This window comes from Rattus norvegicus, chromosome 13, assembly GCF_021556685.1.
Source record: "Rattus norvegicus strain SHRSP/BbbUtx chromosome 13, alternate assembly SHRSP_T2T, whole genome shotgun sequence".
NCBI classification, from domain to species: domain Eukaryota; kingdom Metazoa; phylum Chordata; class Mammalia; order Rodentia; family Muridae; genus Rattus; species Rattus norvegicus.
In genome coordinates this window covers 54,505,418-54,529,559 of record NC_141546.1, presented here as the reverse complement: position 1 = coordinate 54,529,559, position 24,142 = coordinate 54,505,418, and the positions used below count along the sequence as shown (strand labels likewise).

Sequence of the window (24,142 nt, the reverse complement as noted above, 5' to 3'; positions counted from 1 at the left end):
TAACATATGGGATGTCATAAGCAATGTGAAGTAATTTGAGATCATTACTTAATTGAATAAGTAATGCCATTATAGTGACTCAGTTAACACAAATTCTTGTGACTTCTTTCGACACTAAATGCAGTACTCTATATTTGAAGTACTTCTTTGCTGTTTCTGTCTGTACATCCATTTTGAAAGATTATAAGGCTTAGTCTGATGTCTTTTCAATGTCCACAGATTTGCACTGGTCTGTGCCAAAGCATTGCATGAACTCAGAACTATAGAATTAGTCTTGTAACCATCTTTGTGGTTCTGGCTGCTTTTGGTAGATTTAGCAACTCTACTATTGGTATTTAGCAAATCTACTCTTGATTGGTATTTGATGCCGGGCTGTTAGGAGTTTCCAACTTCTACTGCAAATCAAGAGAACTAGTTGTATTATCTCTTAAAACTGTAATTGGGAAACTGCCCTCCCCACACCCCGCAATCTCTTACAATGGGCACTTTACTGAAGAAATTGAAACGCAGAAAAACAAAACATGTTTACTCTATTTCAATAGGTGTCAGATCTAGCTAATACTCCAAAAGTCAGATTAAAAATGCCTCTTCTTATCACTATAATAAAGAGTGGGCATGTGAAAAAGGAAACCGGATGATCAAAGATAAAATATATATTATTAGGAGTATCTATCAATATGCTGTTGTTTCACATATTAACAACTCTATTTTAGAAATATTAAGTCTACCACTCACTTAGCAGACAGAGTTCTAGGCTTTTGCTTGGGGCTTGAAAGAGAGGGCTGATGTCTAATATTTAATTTAGCAAAGACTTGACAAATGTCTATTATAGGAAATCTCTGGTCTTTGGATATACAAAGAGGCATAAAAGTGAAATACTCATGATTTAACCTTGTGCAAACTAACTATGGAGACAGTACAGCTGGCTGATTATCAGCCTATGCATATCAGGTAAAATGGTGATAAACTGCTCTTATGTGAGAAACATCCAGATACTACTGCATGAATAACTTCTGAGGAAAATACACCTTCCAAATAATAGAAATATATTTCACCTTTTAAAGAATTTTTGTTTTCCAATGAAGTGTGAATTTTATGTATTCGTAAATGGCTTCTTTCTCTAACATATTAGCTCTAATAGAAATATATGCATATTAGAGTTAAATGCTAAAATTCGGTGGACAATAATTAAAATTGCAGGACCTTACTGTATTTGAGTTGTTTTTATGCTTGAAATTTTTTACAAGTTGTATGTGCCTTATACGTAAATGAACTCATATTATTTTAAACTAAGTCATAATGCATTAGCTAAGCCTGCCACCTAGTGAAAATTTAAAAGTAATACTTATGAAATAAAGTATTATAGGGCCCTTTATATCTATAACAACATTTGTATCCAATTATAGTACTTGTGTATTCATTTACTAATATATCTAATTATGTTTCTTATAATTGCTGATACCTAACATCTATTTCTCAGCCTTAATGTTTGCTAAACACATTGTGGAAGCTAATCAGTTTAGATATAACATTATATAATAAACTTCTTTTCCCCAGACGCCAACCATACAGTAAAACAATATGGCAATTAATAAATAGTATAACTCATTTTATTTCATCCTTTCTTATTACTTTATTTTTATAAATTTTATGCAATATTATTTAAATAAAATAAAACGATGCCATTTTCATGCTTGGCAATTTGTTGTTTGGTTGTTGGGATTTTCCAACTTTGATTACATAGCAAGAGACCTAGGTGCATTAACTCCTCCTGCATGGTGGGAAAATGGCCCTTAGGAATCTCTTGCAATGCCACTTTACTGAAGAAACTGAATCCGAGAAGAACACATGTTTACAATGGTATTTCTGTAGGTGTCAGAATCTAGCTAATACTCCAGAATTCTTTTTCCACTTTACATCTTCATGCTGTTAGAGTCCAAACAACACAAAGTATCTTTATTGGTCTAATCTGCCACATTCTTTTTTCTCCACAAACGTTCTCCATGTTGTACTTAACCATTACTCTCTGCCCTTCTTAACAGATCCACTTGTTAACATACTGTCATCTGCAAAGCCAGGACTATGGGGCATTGTGCAGGGCATTACCATATCGTGGCACAATGGCCCTCCTTACTCTGCTCCATTCCCTTGAGTCTTTTATGCTTTCAGTGCCCCAAGCTCTGTCTGGTAGGCAAAGGTCCCTCTCAAGTGTCCCACTCACCACTGCACACTGAGTTTCCACTCATTCGTGGCAAATTATGAATTATTTAAAGAGGAATTCCTGCACACATAAGACTAAAGCAGATGTCCTTCCTAGTGAGGTCTATTGAGATTAGTGGGAAGAAAAAAATACAAGAAGCTGTGGGGGTTCTGGTTCAATGCATGAAAAACAGGCTGTTTTGTCTTAGCCAGAAGTTAGGGATAGCACTGATTTTGGAGATATTTTGGTCCTAGCTAGGGAAACTGGGTTATGTCCTGGTTTCCTATCTTTACCTTCCTTCTCCTTTAATCCAAGATTCTACTGAGCATACCTACCTAGTGGGTGTAATTAAATATTTTATGAGCTCTTGAACATGTGCTGAAACACCCGTCCAGCCCTTAAGAGGCAACTGCCTGCCCCATTGTTGTCTGTGGTTGGGACAACTGGCCTGACCAGCTCATGTCTCCACTTCTCTAACCAGTAATTCTTATTAAACCCTAGACAAAGATTATCAGGACCACCACATTTGCTCTCTGACCCAATATGTGTTCTGCTTGCTTTCTCTCTACTAGGAAATCTCCCTTTAAGTTTTCTTTCATACTAGAGCTGCTTTCTAAGATGCAGCCTCTTATGAAATTCATGCTTCCAGTTTAGGAGACAAAGGACCTGGACACCACCAATATTAGTGGCTTTGGTGAGCACTGACATTTTGACACCATAGTCCACAAGTTATATTCAACGGAAAAGGAAAAAAAAAAAGCTCCATTAAACTCCAAGACACCTTTCCCCATCTTGACAGTGTTGTATTGTTTTTAATAATTGTGAAGCATAAATACTATAGATAAATGTTAAATTGCTTAATAATTTCTTAACTCACTACAGTTAAGGTACAATTAATTAGGATACAAACTCATCCAGCAATGTCTATGTTATTGTTCCTAATCACTATAATGGTAACACCTTGTATATTCTCAACTTTTCCTAGATGTCTGATAAATCCTTAAGCTGGGCATGCTCCGTTACTCCTTCTCAGGAACAAAGGTTGAGTCTGTTCAGACATCAAGCACATTTGGCTGTAGAGGTCACCGTGCCCTGTTCCTGCTAATGGAAGGTTTGGTCTATTTGAAAAAGATGAGAGATCCCCGAGTTGTTTGCATGTTCACAGTGCTCATTATTTTACAAGTTCTGTCAGCTAAATTTTAGTAAACAAAATCAACAACACTTCATACTGAAGCAAAATTAACACAAATGAAGTTTTGAAGAAAATTACTTCTGGATTTTTACCATTGAACTAAAGCACCAATCTAAATGCATAATTAATGAGCTGTAACCCTTTTTTGTGTTTCACGTAGAGAAACTTATTTCTCAACTCCTAAGGAAAATGTTTTCGTTCCTTTTCACCTGATACCTGGCCTTTTACCAGATGTTGTTTAAACAAACACTAGACCCTCTCAATGCTGCTTTCTTTCTCAAGAACAAAGGGTGAGTCTGTTCAGATGCCAAACACCCCCAAAGGATGACAGCAATAGCACAATCTAGTTATTTTGAACTCGATTTTGATGTACTTGCTTAAATTTAGCTTAGGTAAAAACATATTTCTCAATACTATTAGAATATCAAATATTTTATAAAAGATATGTAGTGTGTGTGTATATGTATGTGTATAATGTGTCATGTATACCTGTATATACAGGTACACATGCACATGTGTATGTAGACCAGATAGTATTTTCAGGTGTCCTATTCATTGATGTTTACCTTATAGACGGTGTCTATAAAGAGACTAGACCTCATTGCTATATCTACACCAGTCAACTGATGAGCCCTAAGGATCTCACTTCTCTGTCCCTCAAGCTCATAGACTGCACATGCAAGCTTCTAAGGTGACTTTTTATGAGGATTATGAACTCAGGATCTCATGTGCATAAAGCAAGAGCTTTGTGCACTGAGACATATTTCTAGACCCAAAACTTCAAAGACAGGGGTTACTTTTCCTTACATTTCAAACTCATATCGACATTTTTCTGGTACTTCTTTGTCTGGCAAGAATTGTGTTAGTGTTTCTATTAAGATGTGGAGCAGAGGCCTTCTCTCTTGTTTTTGTTATTCAGAGATGGTCTCTGGGGAGGAGTAAATCAACAGCTTAGCATCTAGAAATCTGATTTCTTGGTAAAGGAACAGAATTACTCTATATCTCCCCGACTTCCTCTAGGGACTCTTCAGTTTCTGGGTAGTGGTTTTCCAGAGAGTTTCATGCTATAAAGACGATGATGGCCTGAAGTCTAACCCAAAGACACAAATACACAAATACACAAATCACAAAACAGCATCAAGTACCTACTCTGTTTATTACATGAGAACATAAGTACTTCACATTATTAAAATAAATCTGAATTTGTATGTTTTAAGTAGCTCAGCCCACATATACTGCTAAAGGTATTGTGACGCATTCAACTTTAATTTAAATATAGTTGAGCTGACACTTTGAGTAGAATACTGACACTCAGTGGCTGTGGGCATCAATAAATCCCACTACACAGAGAGTGATGGTAAGAGAGAATACAAGAGGCAATAAGAGATGACTCTTAAAGATAAGGTTGACCAGTTGATGGAGAATTTGTACTAAGCTTTGGAAGGATTTTATAATACTGCTGAGATACCCTATGTAAAAGTATGCTAGCTTTTAAAGAAAAAGGCAAGAGAAGGCTGTTCTTTCAGGATGTAGATCCTTTTGCTAGGTTGTTAGATATCTGTGAATAAAGACCAGCTGAAAGATTCATCTCCTGCCTCTGCCTCTTGGTGTTGGGTGACAGACAGCTCAAAGTCTGGTATTCTGGTACAGACTGTGACTGATTAGCACCTCAAAGATGTGGAAAGCTGGAGTGTTAGGATCTACAGCCAAGTGACATCAGCTAACTTTAGTACCTTTCGCCTTTTATTGCTCACCTCTATCCGACCTAATATTCTTATAACTTATAATGGTTTTATATTCTCCTTTTGAAATCTAACACACCACTAGCTTCCACCAATCTAAAAGTTAAAAATACTATCAGAAGCATCTAAGACCTACAGCAGAGACATCTTTTTTGCTGTATGCCATCTACCAGACACTTCCAGTGATGAATTTGAAAAATGCTTTGATTATTTTTTACTTTTCTTTTTATTCGGTAACTATAAAAACTTCAGAAAATGTTTCCATCCTAGAACGTGTTATTTGGGACAACCTGAACCTAAGTGTCTGGGGCATGGTTAGTCATATTTGTGTTTAGCTTAAATCTGTCTTCTCCTTCCCTCCCTCAAGATGAAAACTATGATTTTTTTATGGATATTAAGAGTATTCATTAGGTTAAGAGTCTATGTAGGCAAATCCACCATGAGAGACTGAACAAACCAAGGCTATAATAAGTTGTCAAATAAACACTTGCCTAGGATTTGGGCATGGAGTATGCCTATAATCTAAGAAATAAAATTGGGGATGGGAAAACTAGATACAGAGGGATCTTCAGTTTGATATTCGGAGAGGACTTGTCTAAAAAAACAAAAACAAAATAAAAACAAACAAACAAAAACTTCCCACACAAACACATAATAAAGTAACAATGTGGGATTGCAGATAGGGTCTGAGTTCAGTTCACATTGCTGAAAAAAAAAACAAAAAACAAAAAAACAATTCATTAAGTAGGTTATTCTTGTTAAAGAATGTGACATAAACACATAAACACTGGAAGCTTCTTGTGTTCCTGTCATCACTGGACAATTTTGGGACCACTGATCAATCTGATCAGGATAGATGGAGGGAACAGATGGAGGGAAATGATTGATTTTAGATTCTGTATTCCAAAGACCCACGTGTCACATTGCAGAAAGAAATTTATATGCACCTATTAATAGTTTAGCATGTAAGCACTACTAAAAATTTGTGCTGAGTGAACAACCCCTTACCACCAGCCCGGAAGGCTCTGGAGGAGTAGAAGGTTAACACTGACAGACATTCAGCATTTCAAGAAGTGCCTGAGATAAGACATCCCGAGAATATCAGTGAAAGGAATGATTACAGGAGAACCACAGACATGACAGAAGTGTTACTTAATACCTCACCAGAGGGGCAAGACTGAGTTCTGGAATGATTGACTGCCTCTGACCTACCCTTACTAAATAAAGCCTACAAGCTGGAAAAGACATGCAAAACAAGTTACTAGGATGCTAATTAAGCCGTTGTTTTGTTCGGTCACTGGCTCTCTAACTAAACCACAATTTAAGGATTCAACTTCAGATTTTAGTTTAGGTAACACAAACACAAGTATTTATTTATTTTTAATAATGTGTGTGTGTGTGTGTGTGTGCGCACAGCTGTGTGTATGTGTGGTGTGTATGTATGTGTGTGCCTATGTGCACATGAGTGCTCAGAGATGACAAAATAGGAAGTTAGGTCCTAGAGGTAGAGTAACAGGTTTTTGTGAGATGTCACACATGGGTGCTGGGAACAAAACTGTAGTCCACTGAGAGAGCTTTATAAGCTCTTATTCATTGAGCTGTCTCCTCGCACTCCCTTTCTCTGTGTCACTATTTCCTTTCCTTTTCTTGTGTTTTCTTCTCCTTCTTTCTCCATTTTCTTTCTTTCTTTTTGGTTTGTCTTTGTTTCTTTCTTCTTATTCTTTTTTTTTTGATGATTTGAATGAGTATGTGTGTCCACCACCACACAGCCTCTATATTTGCATGCTTAGTCACCAGGGAGTAGTTAATTGAGGATTAAGAGGTATGGCCCTGTTGGAGTAGCTGTGGCCTTGCTTAATTAGGTTTTACTGCGATATGCAGCCCACATCAGGCACAGTGATTCTCCTTACCTTCTGCCTATGGATCAGGATAAAACCCTCTCAGCTACTTCTGCAGCACTAGGCTCTCCACCATGAAGATAAAACACAAGGAAATGCTTTCTTTTATACAGGTCCTTAGACTTGACTCACAGCACTGGGAATATGAAGCTTGGGGATGCTGCCTCCTGTGGCCTCACAGGAACCCCAGTGCATGGGACTACCAATCCACCCACAAAACTTTTGACCCAAAACTTATCCTGCCTACAAGAAATGCAAGGATTGGGGATGGAACAGTGACTGAGGGAATGGCCAACCAATAATGGCCCAACATGAAACCCATCCCATGGACAAGCATCAATCCCTGGCATAATTAATGACACTCTGTTATGTTTGCAGACAGGAGTCTAGTATGGCAGTTTTCTGAGAGGCTTCACCCAGCAGCTGACTCAGACACATACACACACTCACAGCCAAACACTTGATGGAGATTGGGGACTCTTATAGTAGAACAAGAGGAAGGATAAGAACCCCATAAGAAGACCAACAGAGTCAACTAACCTGGACTCTTGGGGATCTCAGAGACTGGACCTCCAACCAAAGGAAACACAGGGACTGGGTCTAGGCCTCCTAGACTTGATGTGCCAGGGTAGGGGGATTCTTATGGATGAGGGACACCTGCCTAGAGGAGAAGGGAAGGGGCATAAAGGAAAATATTATGGGAAGCGGTGACCAGGAAGGGGAGTGGCAAGGGGGATGTAAAGTGAATTAGTAAAAAGAAAAAAAATGCAAAGAGTTGCATCGGTTATGATGTTTCTTCCTGGTATTAAAACAATGACAAAGGTACTTTCTTTTTCTCTTTTCTTTCTTAGTGAATGTAGAAGGACACTCAGGCCAAGCTTGCATTGAAACCAATAGCAAGTTTCCTGAGCAGTGTGCATGAAAAAGTCTTGATTTCCTCTACTTCCTTTAGAAATAATGCAGTCTGCTATCTGTCTCAGTTCTTCAGAGCAATGCTCACAATATGTATTTTCTCTCCCTTTTACCTTGTTCCTTATGCAAATTTGGCCACTTTCCAAGGAACTTCTGCCATCTTGGCAAGGTCTTCCTGGAGCATGGCATTCTGTAAGTCACAGACTTTAGTGAAAGAGAGGCAAAAAATGTATAAAAAAGTCTTTAAAAAATACAAGTGCCATTAAAATGTTTCTAGGACATGTTAATAAAAGAAAATTTAAATTTAACAATCTGCCAACAAGTTAATTATTGAGTGGTTGATTGACTGACAGGGTTTGGTGTAGTCCAGGCTAGTCTTGAAATTGCTAGGTGGCAAAAGGTGAGCTTGAACTTTTGATCCTCCTGCCTCTACTTCCTCAGTACTGAGATTTCTTGTTTATGTCACCATATTCAGCACTAAGTTTTGATAGATATTTAACCCAAGGCTCCATGTATGTTAGCCAAACAGTCTACCAAGGGGCTCCTTGGCAACTTTAAGGCATTGCAAAACATTATTTCTATTCAAGTCATTTTAAATAAATTCATATTTTTATGTTGTTCTGTCTCATATTATTAGAAAAGAAAGTAAAAGATATGGAACAAAGGAATAGGGGCAAGATACATAAATGTAAAGTAAAATATAAGTATGAGGATATACTTTTGATAAAGAAGGCTAAAATTATATAAACATATAATTATATATATATAATTATATTTTATATATATGGATGGTAGGATTTTCTGATGGTAAAACATTTGTTCTAAGTAAAGTGAGCTGATAATTCTACAGTGGAAAAAGAAGGTTGTTAACAAAGTCATATATCATTAAGGTCTAAATAATTCACAAATGATTGTGGTTGAGGGGGGAATAAATCGTAAAGATGGTACATGTAAGAGGACTAAACTTACTAAAACTCCTAAGGCATTCTTACAAGTACTTATTTTTCAAACTTCTTTTTAAAGGCATATGCTCTTGCTGATTGTCTTTAAAGTTCTACTTATAAAACATGTTGTAAAAATGTTTTCTGTTGACAGTATATCAGAGTCTAGCTCCTAATTTAGAGAACCTCAATTCTCTAGTTCTGTTGCAGTTCTTCAGACACCAGGACATCAGCTACCAGACAGACAAAGTGAAACTGAGAAAGCAAGCCAGGTGTGCTTGGTGGAAGAGCCAACTGCCTCTTAGAAACTTTGCTTGCATTTGGTCCTAAGAGGTTTGGAGGGGAATCACACACTCCTCGACATCTATCACCTATTTTCTGAAAGGATTTCATCCTGGCAAAGGAGGCAAATTATGACCAAAAGACCAGATGATTAACAAGAAATGGCTATGTCTCTAGGGGCAAAAATTATATGTGTATACATTTTATTAATTTAAATATTTATATTAATTGATATACCACATGCAATTAATGTATATTATTAATTAATGACAATATTACATATATACACATGTACGTAGATAAAGATAGATAGATAGATAGACAGACAGATAGATAGATAGAGAGACAGACAAACAAGGGGGAACTTTTCAGAATCAAATGAAGTCATTCCTGATATGGTGGGACATGTCTATAACTCCATTACTTGTGAGGCTGAAGCAAGGCAATCATGAGACTGAGGACTTCATGGCTTCACAGTGACATTTTATTTGACAGCATTCAACAGAAATGCGATTGCCACATAATATAGCAAAGTTTCTTAAGCCCAACTTGCTGCTGAGGCCCATGTATATGGAATAACAAATGGCTTTAGAACTCATGGAATGAGGCCAGCTGGTTACCACACACACACTGGTGAGCCTTAGTGTGGCACAGCCTTCATGCTATTATGGAGTCCTGCTCTGCTTGCTGCCCTCACATCCCTCCTAATCTAAAAGTTGTATGGAAAATTTAAGGGAATTTTTAATCTCTCACTGGGCAGTATCCCTTGCACTCACAATAATAATGCTTGATTTCTTTCAGGCATTGCTGCTGGGTCCCACCCTAGAAAAGAACTTAAAGACATATATTGTCAGTAATGACCACTACCCCGAGAAAATATTTTGAAAAAAGAAAATTGTTAGTAAAGCTAGGTGGAGATTTTACTACTGGCTCTAATGTAAAAAAAATCCTAGGGAACAATATGGAGTTCAGAAAGGCACACTCTAAATAGTTATGTTAGGGACCTTTTATTGTCAGGGAGCAAGAACAATGTCAGCACTGGCTGACATGACTCTCACTGAGGCTGGACTGGTGACAATTGATTTCTTATACCCATTTTCCCCTCAGCTTCCTGATATGATTTAATAAGAATTGGTGAGGAGTAGATATTCATTCTAAGGATTTATAGTATGCATTACTGTTTTTTATATAAAAGTTTAAATTTGTGATTCTTCTAAGATTCTTACAAGATTAATTTTAAAGATAAATAATAAAATAATTACTCCTTGCTGTCTGCGAGTAAGCGAAAACAAATTTGTTTGCTTATAGTTTGTTAATCCATAACAAATGTACATGGGTTTTAGAAATAATTTATTTTTTTACCTGTACTACGTATAATGTTATTTCTTGTAAAGGTATTGGGAAACACAATGTTTTATTTTAATTTTGCAATCATTCTCTAAAAGAAATAAAAATCGTAATCACATTGTAATTTTACTCTTCTTGAAAGATTTTTCTGGGATATATATGCTATGGAAGCAAAAACAAAAGGTAGGGATTTGAACATTGTTCCTTCCATCCATCAACACTGCGTATGTGTGCATGTTTGTAAAGCTTGTGTGTGTGTGTGTGTGTGTGTGTGTGTGTGTGTGTGTGTGTGTGTGTGTAATGCTTGAAGCCTGATTGCTGGAGATTTGCTCTAACCATTCTATCTGTAAATGTGTACATGTCATGTCTGACTATAGGTATGTACACATGTATGTATGTATGTATGTATATATGTATGTATTATGTACATATGTATGTATGCACACATGCCTATATTTATGTGTATAATGTTATTGGTCTCTGCTTTTTGTTTTGTATACTCACTCTGTGTGTGTGTGTGTGTGTGTGTGTGTCTGTGTTTGTGTGTGTGTGTGTGTGTGTGTGTGTGTGTGTGTGTGTGAATGTTCTCTCTTCTCTCTTTCCTTCTCTTTCTCGCTGGCCCCAAAGAGTTCAAAGAGTTCATGGTTTTTCTGCTAAAAATAGGGAATGCCATCCCCAGTAAATTAAGATTTGTTACCGCAGAAAAAAAGTCTGCTGAGCAACTTCTTTAACCACTGACTTCCCTAGGCAGCAGCCTCTGTAGGTATCTGGATCCACCCCCATTCAAAGGCTCTAAGAATTGACCCTCAAGGGTTGCCTGCCTCAGTTTACCTACCACATGGTTGTCAAAACGTGTGCTCTGTTTATAGCTGCTTAGGACAGAGACATTTTTTTAGGAATTTTCACATCAAATTTGGACTATCGCCCCAAATCTCTCAAGATTGGCTTGTGAAAACAAAAAAGAAGGGAATCCTATTTGTCTTTGCAGAAAAACTAGTATTACATGTATTTCAGTTATATAAGAATAGGATCTTCTTGCTGGATTTACTAAAAATGTTTATGTTTAACAAAAGGTTAAGACAGTTCCTGAATTATCTAAAGCAAAGAAATGAGGGGGTTTCTTCAGTTTCGATCAGTCTTCTCTTACACAATGAACCTGGACACACAGGTCTCATGGATGCCTTCCTAGTTTTCTTTAAAAACCAGAATCTTTTCTTAGCACAGCTACTTGCTGTGGAACATATCCACAATGCAACAGTTTTCTGTCAAAAAATTAACCCAGAGCACTTCCAGCCCTCACCATGCAGGTTGTCCATGATGACTAGGGAATGTCTTGGAGCAGAAATGATCATTTTATTGTAACTTCACTGTACAACTAAAACTATGAGAAGAGAGACAATTTCTGACTACCTTACACGGCCCAAGTAGAGAATGTTGAGTGGTACCATATGTTGGACAGGTTTGCTCAACTCTGTCCAAATTTTCTCTATAACTGAATTCTTAGACTATTTAAATTCAAAATGCTCAAAGACAATCTGAGGATGAACTTTGGGTCAATGGATCCCTTTTCGGACATTTGATTCCATAAGCTTGATTAACGTTCATTTTTCTGCTTTTCACCATTCCTTCTGCCAAACAGGTAGCTTCATTATTGACATGACACTTTTAAGACAAGGGAACCTATGTGGAGGGGCTGCTTTCAGAGCCTTGTCTGTGAGGCATTTTCTTCACTGTTAACTGATGTATGAGGCCATAGTCTGCTATGGGTGGTGTCATTTCTAGGGAGGTGAGTCTGGTTGTATATAAGAAAGCAAGCTGGACACATCAGGGAAAGCAAGCCAGTAAGTAGTGTTCATCATTCTCTGCTTGGTATATCCATGCACCTTCCTTGAGCTCTTGCTCTAGCTTTCCTCAATAACATGCTGGAACTTGTAAGTTAAAATCAACCTTTTCCCAGCCCCAAACTGCTTTGGGTAAAGGCAAATTGATAACTGATTTTGTCTCTTAGTACATGAAGGGATGAATGGGCCAAACCTAGACTGTTAAAGTGCCAGAACAAACAGTTTAACAGGCTAGACATCACCTTTATCAACTGGTAATAATTCTAAATACAGTAATTCTAAAGTACTCCAGCAGAGGGATTTATAACAGAATAGTTGCTGATAAAATTGGCTTGCACATCTTGACCCTGTTGGGTTCACTTCCGCTGTCTTGATAGTTTTAAATCTCCTTTCCTTTATCTTGTTGGTGGAAAACACGTTTCCTTTTGCTGACTCTTGGTTTTGTAGAATTTAAAAACAAAAGGAAACTGAAGGGCAGTTTTCTTAGTTTTTACAAGTAAAACAACAGCCAGGTGAAAGAGAGACTCCAGCAGCTCCTGGGAGAAAGAAGATAGAATTGAGACAGATAAACGTCGATTTTCTTTGTCAGAAGTCACTGAGGTGTGTGGCGTAGGCACAGGAGGTCTGCCAGCAATTTGATGGAGACTGAGGTGAGATGTTTTCAGGGTAAGCATGAGAATGCCAGAAGTGCTAGAGACTTTATTTGGTCTGATATTGGAAATGCATTCATGTATGGAGGGGGAAATATAAACTTGTGATTTTATTCTGAAAGTTGGCAGGTTTCTTAGTTATGATCTGTGAATTAAAAAAAATATGAACTGAGTAGCTGGATTTCAGTCTGCATAGAGAGAGGAAACGCCTCATTTAGCAAGGGGCAATGAAATGGTAGGTTAATCTGTTAATGGTAGCATACAGGGTACATTTATGAAGATTTAGGAGCATTAGAAAAAAGATAGAAAGTTTAAGGAAATTCAGATGTTGTAGAGAAACTGAGTCTGGAAGGTAAGAAGAACTGATAGACACCTTCCCAAATATATTAACACAACCTGCTCGCTCCCTGTGTTCTCAGAAATCTTCATAGGGTGCCTAGGATTCAGGCCCTGTTAAAAACTAGTAGCTGAGGGATCATACAACACTCACTCATTCATTCATTTATTCACTCATTCATCCATCAGCCAGGTTCGGGAGAAGGGCTGGTTTTTGATCAATTCAGACAATTGTATGTATCGTCTCTAAATGATTCTCATCAGTTAGTTTGAAAATGAGTAACTAATATGTTGGTACCTTTCAAACAGATAATGATTTATTACTAACATGGAATTAAATAATTCATTCAAGGAGTAGGTAGTAAGGATTAAACCAATTCTACCTTTGTTACAATGGAATTAACCCAGTATACGGTAAGTAAAATAGCACATTTAGTGTGAAAAGTTTCTTCTATAAAAACTGTAATTAGCTTTTGGAATATATATATATATATATTCCAAATATATATAATATATATAATATATAATATATATATTCTCATCATTAAAGCAATTACTTTTTGTTCTCTAAAGAAAAAAAGTTGCTTATAAGGGCCATATTTTCAATATGTCCTACGTTGGTATTCAATGCAGTCTTCTGGGCAAGCACATTACCTTTATTGTGCATGAGCTACCATATTGTAAAAACTTCGTAGTGTATATTCTTCCCATTATAGCTAGAAGGTCTTATACAAATTTAGGGTGTATTTTCTGGGTGTGGTGACAACAGACTCTTTACGTGTTTCATCTCTAAGTGTTATTGCCATTTCAAGGTAGGTTAATTAATTTTCTCAGGGTTTTATGGATGATGGGAAACTGAATTTCGATGAGGTTAGGAGCACACTCAGTTTGTAAAGTTAATGATGTCAGGCGAGAGTCCAGGTGGACACTGTAGCAGACGGCCTTTGCTGCTCTCTGTAATAGCATACGTTTTTATGACTTTCCATTCTCTCACATAAAACTGGCAGGTATGTGGCTGTAATGATAGTACATAATATTTAATACATATTTTAAAGTATGTTCTAAGGGATTATAGATTCTTGATACCTTAATATCAAAATAATGATATTTTACAAATGTATAAACTGTAAGTGATAAACTGCGATTTTGAGAAAGTTCCTAACATCACAGTTCAAATTGTCACCTAAGCTCCCACCTAAGTTCCTACCTGTGAACTGTGAGCTCACCCTATAAACAGAGGTCCTTGAATATGACATAGTCATTGTTACCAATGAAGCTATGGAGATGAAGGGAAATGTGCTGAAAGAGTAGAGGATATTTGAATTATCTTAACAATTCAGCAGTTCACACCTTTCCTTTGGGCATCTAAAAACTCATTCACAAAATAGAAACTTTTTCAAATGACTCTAGAGCAATCACCAGTGACTCAGATTTGTGATTCTTACTCCACTTCTCACAGGGAACACTCCTTTGGTCAGGTCTGTCTGACCTTTCCAGTGATTACCAAAATGGAGTTTTACATCTGAAGTAGTTTACTGGAAGATGTGAAAAGAGGGAGAGTAAATTTCCAAATTCATTCCTACTCTGAATAGATTACTGTCAGACAATATCACAGTCCTAGGGAATTCCTAGTATAGGCAAGTCTTGGGTCACTACTAGGAAAGAAACCCACATTAGAACACAGTCTGTCCTAAATCATGCCAGGCATCGTACATATTTATTTTTAGAATTTATTATGAAGCTATACAAAATAAATATGTCATCAGTAAGGGAAGAATTACTAACTTTATTCTGTACCAGTCAAATTACATACTACATAAGTATTTGCTGCATGATCAAGTGAATAAACCGATATTCTAAGGTCAGCTTTTCCGGGCTCACTTCTCATGCACGGAATCAAATACTTCACATAAGGAAAACACGACCTAAATGAACATAGGGTTAGGCTCCAGATGCGTACCTGAAAAGAGTCTGCACATTCACAATCGTCTTGGCATCTGCCATGTAGTCTTCCTCTGCACTCATGGTGCTTTCTTTGTCCACAACCACCATGTTGGCAGCGAAGGTCACTCCACACCTGAGCAAATCATCTAGGCTTTGATAAAAATCCGAAAAGGAAGAAAAGAAGGTCTTTAAATAAACGGCAATACTGCACTGAGCGCCTAACGTTGATTATTGGTAGGCTTGGGAATGCATCCTTACAGCTAAATTCATAGAGAAAGCAGATAGACACGAAGGCTCACTGTAATGTAACATGACCTGCTGATAGGAAGTTCCGAATTCGTCAGATACTAACAGTTCCAAAGCATTCATATTTGGAATCTGTGCTCAGTAACACTTAGTGTATAAAAAGTGAAATAAAAATATGACAATGATTCATGCTCACAGCTACTGTATGATTTCAAGAACAAAACAATATAATTGGTTCAAGTTGCCAAGTGGCTTTTTGTGAGAGTATAAGAGGGGCAATGGCTACATTAATTTAGGCATCAAGCTAATGTAAAATATAAAGGTATGTGATATGAATTCATAAATGCATATCTATATATTTATCTATCTATATCTACCTATCTGGATCTACCAATTGTTTCTATATCTCAATGACAGTAAGGTGTGTGTGTATGTGTGTGTGTGTGTGTGTGTGTGTGCGTGCGTGCGTGCGTGCGTGCGTGCGTGCATGCGTGTGTGTGTGTGTGTGTGTGTGTGTGCGCGCACGCATGTATGTGTTAAAACAAAATTTTAACAAGAAATTGAATGGTCCAAGTTTCTTTGTACCTCTCTATGAGGTAACTAGAAAAACTGAGGTATAAGTAGTTGTGAACTATTCCGGTCAGTTTTCATTCTTATTTCTATAAGATGTATTGATTGGAATCTTCCATGCAAATTAAAGAAAGGGATGTTTATCATTGAGGCTGAACTTGGGCTTCTATTTAGTCTCAGTGACTTTGCTTAGTATAGACTAGAAAAAAAACAGGACAAAAATGGGGTGAGACTAAACTTGACCTAGTAAAAAGGATGTAGTACTTACAGAGTTCAGTGAAGACAGATAAGAAAAGCAGTTAATGTCCAAACCTCCTAATTCAAGCTAACAAAATTAAAGTGTAAAAAACTGCAGTCACTACTGATATTAACTAAAATTATTTTCCGGACATTCTCATAAAAGCACATGATGGGCTAACAGGCCTCAGAGGGCTATTAGGAAAAATTTGAGGGGTGTTATGGGGAGACAAACACTGCGTGTGAATTTGGAGCTATTCTCTGTGACAGATATTTTAGGGCTAAAACGGTTTATACAGCATTTTATCGCAAATATATTCCCCATGAGAAAAGAAGACAGAATTCTAATGTCTGATCAGTACAAATGATCGTCAAGGTAAATCTCTAGTGTTTGGGATTTCCCTTTTGCGTAGGAGACTCATTTTACTTCTCCCTAAATTGATTAAATTACGTTTTAGAAATTATCAAGCAGTAACATGCCTTTCAACATGTGCAATGCCTTAATTTAAGCCATTGCAAGATGGAAAAAAGTTAGATAGAAAAAGAAAGTGATTTGGTCCCTTATGGAGAATTTGGTGATAACTCGTCTTGCTCCCAGTTACTTAGCAATTTTAAGGTATTTCCTTGTATTTTCAGCCTGTATAGCCCTTTCTACATCAACATTTTCTCCTATGATTTTATAGAACAAGAGAAATATAAACTGGTAAGAAGTCAGTCTTACTGAGTCACAGCAGAAATGATTTTGCGAAACAAGAGTTATTGCTGAATAATTATTTTTCTAAGAGAGTTTGTTCTAAGTTTCTTGAGACAACCTGCTCTCAAGTGCATCTGTTGGCTTCATCCTTAAAGTGTTATCTGCTATAGTGACTCAGGACCATGAGTTATTATTAAATGATGCATTAGAATTTAGAGACAATACATGCAATTGGGATATTAGTGAAACATGTAGAATCTTTGGGTTCTTAAGGCTTTCATGCTACTAATTAACATGCTAGCATTTTTGAGTAAGCTATGGACATACTCTTATGAGTTCTGGCTATGTTCTGATATGTCTGTTTTTACACACACCTCCACCCCCGCTTTTTTTTTTTTTAAGGATACTGCTTTACACAGTTCAGCCACCAGATGGCAATAGTAGTCAAGGAAACTCATCTGAGTGACAAACTCAAAAGTTGTTCTAACCAGGGCTGACTTTTTACTTTTCCATGACTCAGTTTTCCTAAGTTGGAAAATGTGAAATTTGCAAGTGTGAGGAAGTATTCTTGCTTAAACGTGTTTTATTTTCTTGAAAATTTCAAACATAAGCTACCAAGAATTAGTACATACACTTGCATATAGATTTGGTGATCAACCTTCAATAATTATTACTCTACAATTAATCATCACTTTCTTTGGAATGTAATATTCTTGGTTTCCTTTTTGAACATCACACATATTTTACAGTATTTCATTCTATTAATCTGATGCCGATGTATTTTTCTAACTAATGGTGTCACAAAAACATTTATGTATATTTTATATTTTATGTTAATACATTGCATAGTTGCATGTATTATACAGTCTTTCAATTAGCAAGTTATATAATTATGAATTCTTAAAATTTCTGAAACAAATTGACATGAAATTGTTACTATTTACATTGAAATTGTGGTAACAGTCTCACTGCACTGCAATGTGGAATTTGAAGTTACTTTTGGATGCCACCTTATCTATACTACTGAAAAAACAAAACCTGCTGCCTTTGCAAAAGCTGCAAGACTGAAAGAGCTTTGCAAATGTGTGAACCTGACCAACCTGACATGCAGCAAGGTCTGTTGCAATTCCACAATGAATTACAGCTTAGCAGTATGACAGGAGGTACATAGCACAGGGGCATGTGTTCCGCATGCATAAGTCACCATATTTACCAACACAACAAGTACACTCATCATGCAGGAACAAGACACAGCACTTGACACATCACAACAGGACACTACACTCATCATGTGCCATAGACATTGTCACCTACTTGTCAATAGAGCCCACCATGTAGTAAACCATTGGAAACCAACAGATTGCATCCAGAAAATGCATATCTGGCCTATGTAGCAGATGGGTTACAAAATGAAACAGAGTGTCACAACCGGGGCAGCACTTCTAGGGAAGCGAAGCAAGTTTAGTTTGCATTTCCAAAACCAAAGACAAGATACATTCTACATTGACTGCCCTTTTGATTGAGAATATATTTGCACTTTTTTTAATGAACCATATGATATACTAGGAAGTGTGAGTTATAAATCAGAAACATTATGGCATAATCCTGAAAAATACTGAATTATTACTCTTAATTAAGACAACACTTATCCAATATTTCAGTTACCTAATGCAGAAGAGAATTTGACAATGAAGAGCAAATGGTTGTTAGTTTCCCAGATGAACTTAAGCACTACAAGTGCCTCTAAATAGTAATCAATAAGCTTGAGTACAAGAGAGCTTTGCCTAAAAAATGTATACAATCATACCATGCTTCACATCTGAATACAATCACACCATGCTTCACATCTGAATACAATCACACCACACTTCACATCTGAATATGTCTACTTTATAGTCTATATACCCATAGAAAAGTTGCGTTACATAAAGTTACATTGACACTATTTCACCTTTGAGTGTCTTACCAAGGTATGTTGTTGAACAATGTTTATTGTAACTGAAATCTTTACATGTCAGCAGAGCAAAAGAAAGAACCATAAACTTCAACCTTGCTTAAAGACAACTTAATAAGTTATATTCACTTTAGCTTTTAATTTATGCATGCATCCACTAAGCATATATAGGCCCAAACACTGTTCAATGTACTTTAAATATATTATTTTATATATTGAGTAGCCAATCAATTTATGACATATGTAGAATTTTATTTTTGTTTTTTGTTTTTTTTTTTTAGGTTTTTTGATTTTTTTTTTCCTGGAGCTGGGGACCGAACCCAGGGCCTTGTGCTTGCTAGGCAAGCACGCTACCACTGAGCTAAATCCCCAACCCCTAGAATTTTAAATGTATATAGAAAATCATGAGAATGCAATGTTTTACTCTAAAGAGAAAAAAAGTAATCACTGATCATACCCAGGACACAGAATTGGACAATATTACAGAGAGATAATATTTACTTTGGGTGTTGGCAGATGAGGAACAATTTGGCATGTACAAGACAGAAGGGAAAGTCCAGGTCAAGGTAATGAGATAGAAAGTTGCAATTTCCTTTTCAATTCTTTTCCTAACTATTTTCTTCCTGTTGATTTCTATCCTATCTCTTTAAACTCTAAATAAAAATAAAGTGTAATACAGTAATGTATTTAAAAAAAACTTTGAAATGATGATACTGTTAAAATTTAAAGTAAATTCTTCTGGATGCTGAATTTATTTGTAATATTTTTTATTTGTAATATTTTTATTTGTAATTAATAGGAGCAGTACTATTATATTGCATTAAACTACCACAATTCAGTTTTGAAAATTCAGAATATTTTAACTCATAATCCATATTCACTATTTGTTTATCATATCTAGTTTATTTTATATATAACATTGGTATGCTCACTTGTAGACGACTTTTGAGCATCAGTTTTATCAAAATCTGAAGCCATCAGAGAGAGGATATTATTCAGTCTTTAACTATCTTTAAGGTTCTTAATCAATATAATAAGACAAGTATTTGCAGGATTTAGGCCAGAGACTTCAATTCAGTTTCTAGAAACTTTCTTGCTTCTTAACATTAGGGGGACAGTATTTTATGGCTCTTGATACACTTCAAGATTTTAGAAGTGTGTGTAAATATGCAAGCACCCAAAGCAAGAACAGTCAAGGTGGTTTTGGTCTAAAAAGGTTTTTGCTTGTATCTTTTTAAATTTCTAGATCCTCTTTGTCTGGCCTTTTAAATACCATTCCTAATTATTAATTGTAGATATCTATATGGGCGTCTATTGTATCTATTTTAATCTGGTATATTCATTTATGATCAGACTGATCCAATTTCTTTATAGTATTCCTCTGAGGTTTGTGTTGTCGGTTTTATTTTTTTTATTTCGTTTGTTTTTTGGTTTTTTTTTTTTGTTCTCATGAGGTCTCTATACATTTTGGAACACTTGCATAATTGAATCATTAAATTCATTAAGAGATTTAAATTTTTCTGAGTAATAAGCTATACTCGGCCTTGGAGCAAATATGCATTTATGCTATACACACCGTCATGCAAGAGAGGAAATTCAAGATGGGACTATTTTTATATTTTTATATTTTTATATTTTTCTCTTATTATTGGTAGATATAATAAACTGTAATTTTTACAAGAAGTGCCTTTTTAAAGAAATCTCATGAATTTTAGTTATGATATATTTATAACATATATTTAAAATGAGCAAGATATCTTCCAAATTCTTAGAAGGGATAATCTAATCACCTAAGTCATGTAAATACATACTCCCAGTGAAGCACAGTAACTAAAGATTAACCGGTGGCTTAAAAGAAACTAGAATTATAAAGAAACAAATAACGTTGTATTCATGTATTTTATAGACATTCATTTATCTGAGTTGGCAACAATGGTTAAAATACAAGGCTGCTTAATAATTTAGTTACACATAATTGCTCAATTTTCCTTCTCATTGGGAGACAGTGAATTGGCAAGTATAACTTTACAATGAGAAGCATTATTATTGAAAAAAATAAACACACAGAGCAGTCAGTGAAAAAAATGTCCCTTGTCTCTTTTTTATGACATTCATTCAAAGTATGATAAAATGATTAATGTAGAAGGAAACAGTCAATAAAACACAATAAACTGTGCATTTTCTGTCTGTCAAATAGAGAAGCCTATCTATTCTAAGTCACATGAAAGAAACATGATGAAAGAATCAAGAGATTTTTCTATAAACTTCTTAAGAAATTTATCATGTGAAAATAAATGTAGAATGTATTATTTATACACCATATATAAACCAAGTTTTTAAACATATACTGGAATATATTAATTTTTTAATCTAAGAGACAATGATTGTATGTCAAGGAAGTAGATGCACATCAAATAATTGTGTAAGCCCAAGCCAAACAAAACAGACAAATTTACTAGTTATAAATGAGATAAAATGTCAAAAAATATACAAAGCAGCCAATAGAAGTAAATGAGCACATCTGTTAATCGTGGGCCTGAGTGAAGTATCTAATACGAACACAGGCTGTGAATATAAAATTTCATACCTTCATAAATACCTCATAACAATACTGTACAGATATTAAAATACTAAGATCAATATCACCAGACAGTGAGCTCATAAATTTCACAGATATGCAAAATTCAAGAAAAAAATTTCTGTGCAATTAAATTATTTAGCATAGTATTTTTATTTCAACTTCAAGGGAAGAACATAATGTACTTTTATGATCAAAGTTAATTTCATAAGTATTTTACAACGACATTTAAATAGTCTTTTCTTCTTTAAATTGTTTTGATCAGGGTCGGGAGAGACTTCTCAGCAGGTAGGAGCATTTGCTGCTCTAGCAGAGGACCTGCATGGTTCCCAGCATCTGTAGGGCAACTCACAAATTTGTAACTCCAGTTAGAAGGAATCCAACCCTTTCCTCCAGTTTGTAGCCACCAGTCAGGCAAGTGTGGCACAGACATTCATGAAGGCAAAACACCAATATGCGTATAACTTTTTAAAATGTAAAGAGTTTAGTTTAGCTGGAAGTACTTAAAATCAATGTGTAAGTGTGTGTGTGTGTGTGTGTGTGTGTGTGTGTGTGTGTGTGTGTGTGTGTGTGTGTGTGTCTGGGTGAGTTTATGCACTTGCAGTATGTGTTCAAAGTTTGGGTATCTTACATACTAGTCAATCATTGTTCTACTAAACTACATTTCCAGACTCTGTTTCCTTCTCAACTGGATTTTTACATAAGACTTTTCAGTAATTTAAATAGTAACAATGTTAAAGTTTTTATAGGAGAAGAAAATCTAGCTTTCTCGGGCTGTCACATATGTTAGAGTTTATGCTTATATATATTATCTAAATCTCAGAATAACCTGAATTTTATATCTGTTTTAAATTAAAGAGGAAGTAAGATGGGGCCACAAGAATTAAAAAAAAAAAAAAAACAAATGGTCTAGGCTGCTTTAGAGGAGAAGTTTATATTCATCTCAATTCTGTCTGAAACAAAGTTGCACATTTCCATAGGGTAAGGAGAATTACTCCATCACATATTTTAGCAATAACTTGTAAATAATTGAAGTGCTTAGGTACAGCATGCAAAGAGGTTGATTGATTTAATAAATGGTCAGTGTAAAAATTCATGGCATCCACATGGATCTGGCACTTCTTTGTCTAAGTTTGGGTAATATATTCTAGCTTTGACTTCCAGCTAAATCTTAGCGAGATGACCTTTAAGGTAGAGGCTATAATCAAAATATTGGAAATCATTCTAGCACCACAAACAAAGGAGAACAGATGGTGAAACCATCAGAACTGACAGCACTTTGATGAGCTGTGGGAAGATCAGAGTGGCTCTGATGAGCCATAGGAAAGATGTTTTCAACGTGCCAGACTTTCACTTGAATACCACTGAAATGTACAAGTCTTTCTAGCTAGAATCATTCTGGACATCCTACTATGTGTTGAAAGTATAAATTGAATTTATATTTTAATGCTTCGTTATTATGACACTTTTTTCTTGTTATGTGGAATTAATTTGTATTTCTGATGAGTTCATCTCAATAGGCATTTACTTAATATTGGCTTCACCGCTGCTCATTTAAACTTGGTGAAACTCTAAAAATTAAGCAACAATTACCAAAGTCTATAGAATTATGATTGTGAAAGTTCTCAGAGTATGGATCTATGTTAAGGAGAAAAATTATTATTTCTGGTAACTTGGTATACAGCATTGCAGGATAAAATCAATTTCAGACCAACAGGTGTCTCATTTCCAAAGGGGGAGAAAGGAAGGACTGCATAAAATTCCCAGGAGACTTATTGAAGTTCAGCTTCTGAGTCTTCCTTTCGTCAAAGCAATTGAAGATAAGGAAAAATGCTAGATGTCCCTTTTGAGACATACACAGGAAGCTAAGGGTTTTATATCATATCCTTGGAATTTACTAAATGAATTGAAATAATTATAATGCATGTAATATGATAATTAGATAACCGTGTTTGAGTATAAATAAAATTATACTCAGCAGGAATCAACAAACAACAGCATCCTGTGGACATTTATAATCCAAACTGTCAGGAATTTTTAATGATGATGGATTTTCAGTGGATAAATATTGGTGATTAAGATGATAGGGACCTTTAAACCTAATTGCAAACAATACATATTAAAAAAATCTATGAGTTAGGTAAGATCTTCCAAAGGTTTAGAACAACAACCTTACTGGTGCATAGCTCACCTTCCTCCTAGAATTGACCACAGGAATTTTGCCTGGATTTTATGACTCATGTAGCTCTGCTTCATACCATTGATAAGGAAAGTTTATTTAGATATCTAAATTAAATATAATCATGTAGATTGTTAACTTCTTAAACACATCTCTCCAGTGCCATGGTTTTTATGTAGTATGATTGTATAAAATCCAAGATAAAATTTAAATGTCAAATATGATGACTTGGAGTTCATTTCCACCTTTGCTGCTATTATAAACCACGTGCAGGAAAAGAACGCTACCTTTTGATGTTAGTCTTTATGCTTTCATTCTGATAGGATAGTATTGAATAGCTATATGTACACTTACAGGGCAACAGTGGCCTGTCAATAATCCAGAGAAGGGGATGTTTCA

The 24,142-nt window shown here is 35.7% G+C and overlaps 1 protein-coding gene across 3 annotated transcripts in view; it reads right to left on the bottom strand.

The window, feature by feature from the left end:
* Kcnt2 (potassium sodium-activated channel subfamily T member 2) overlaps positions 1-24,142 on the bottom strand; it is a 402,380-nt gene that overhangs the window by 87,544 nt on the left and 290,694 nt on the right. For 2 of the 3 annotated variants that reach the window (XM_087580809.1, NM_198762.2), the window contains 2 exon segments: positions 18,347-18,418; positions 15,302-15,436 (listed from right to left, as the gene is read on the bottom strand). In XM_087580809.1, the coding sequence (XP_087436935.1) occupies positions 15,302-15,436; positions 18,347-18,418 (207 nt within the window). 3 annotated transcript variants of the gene reach the window in all.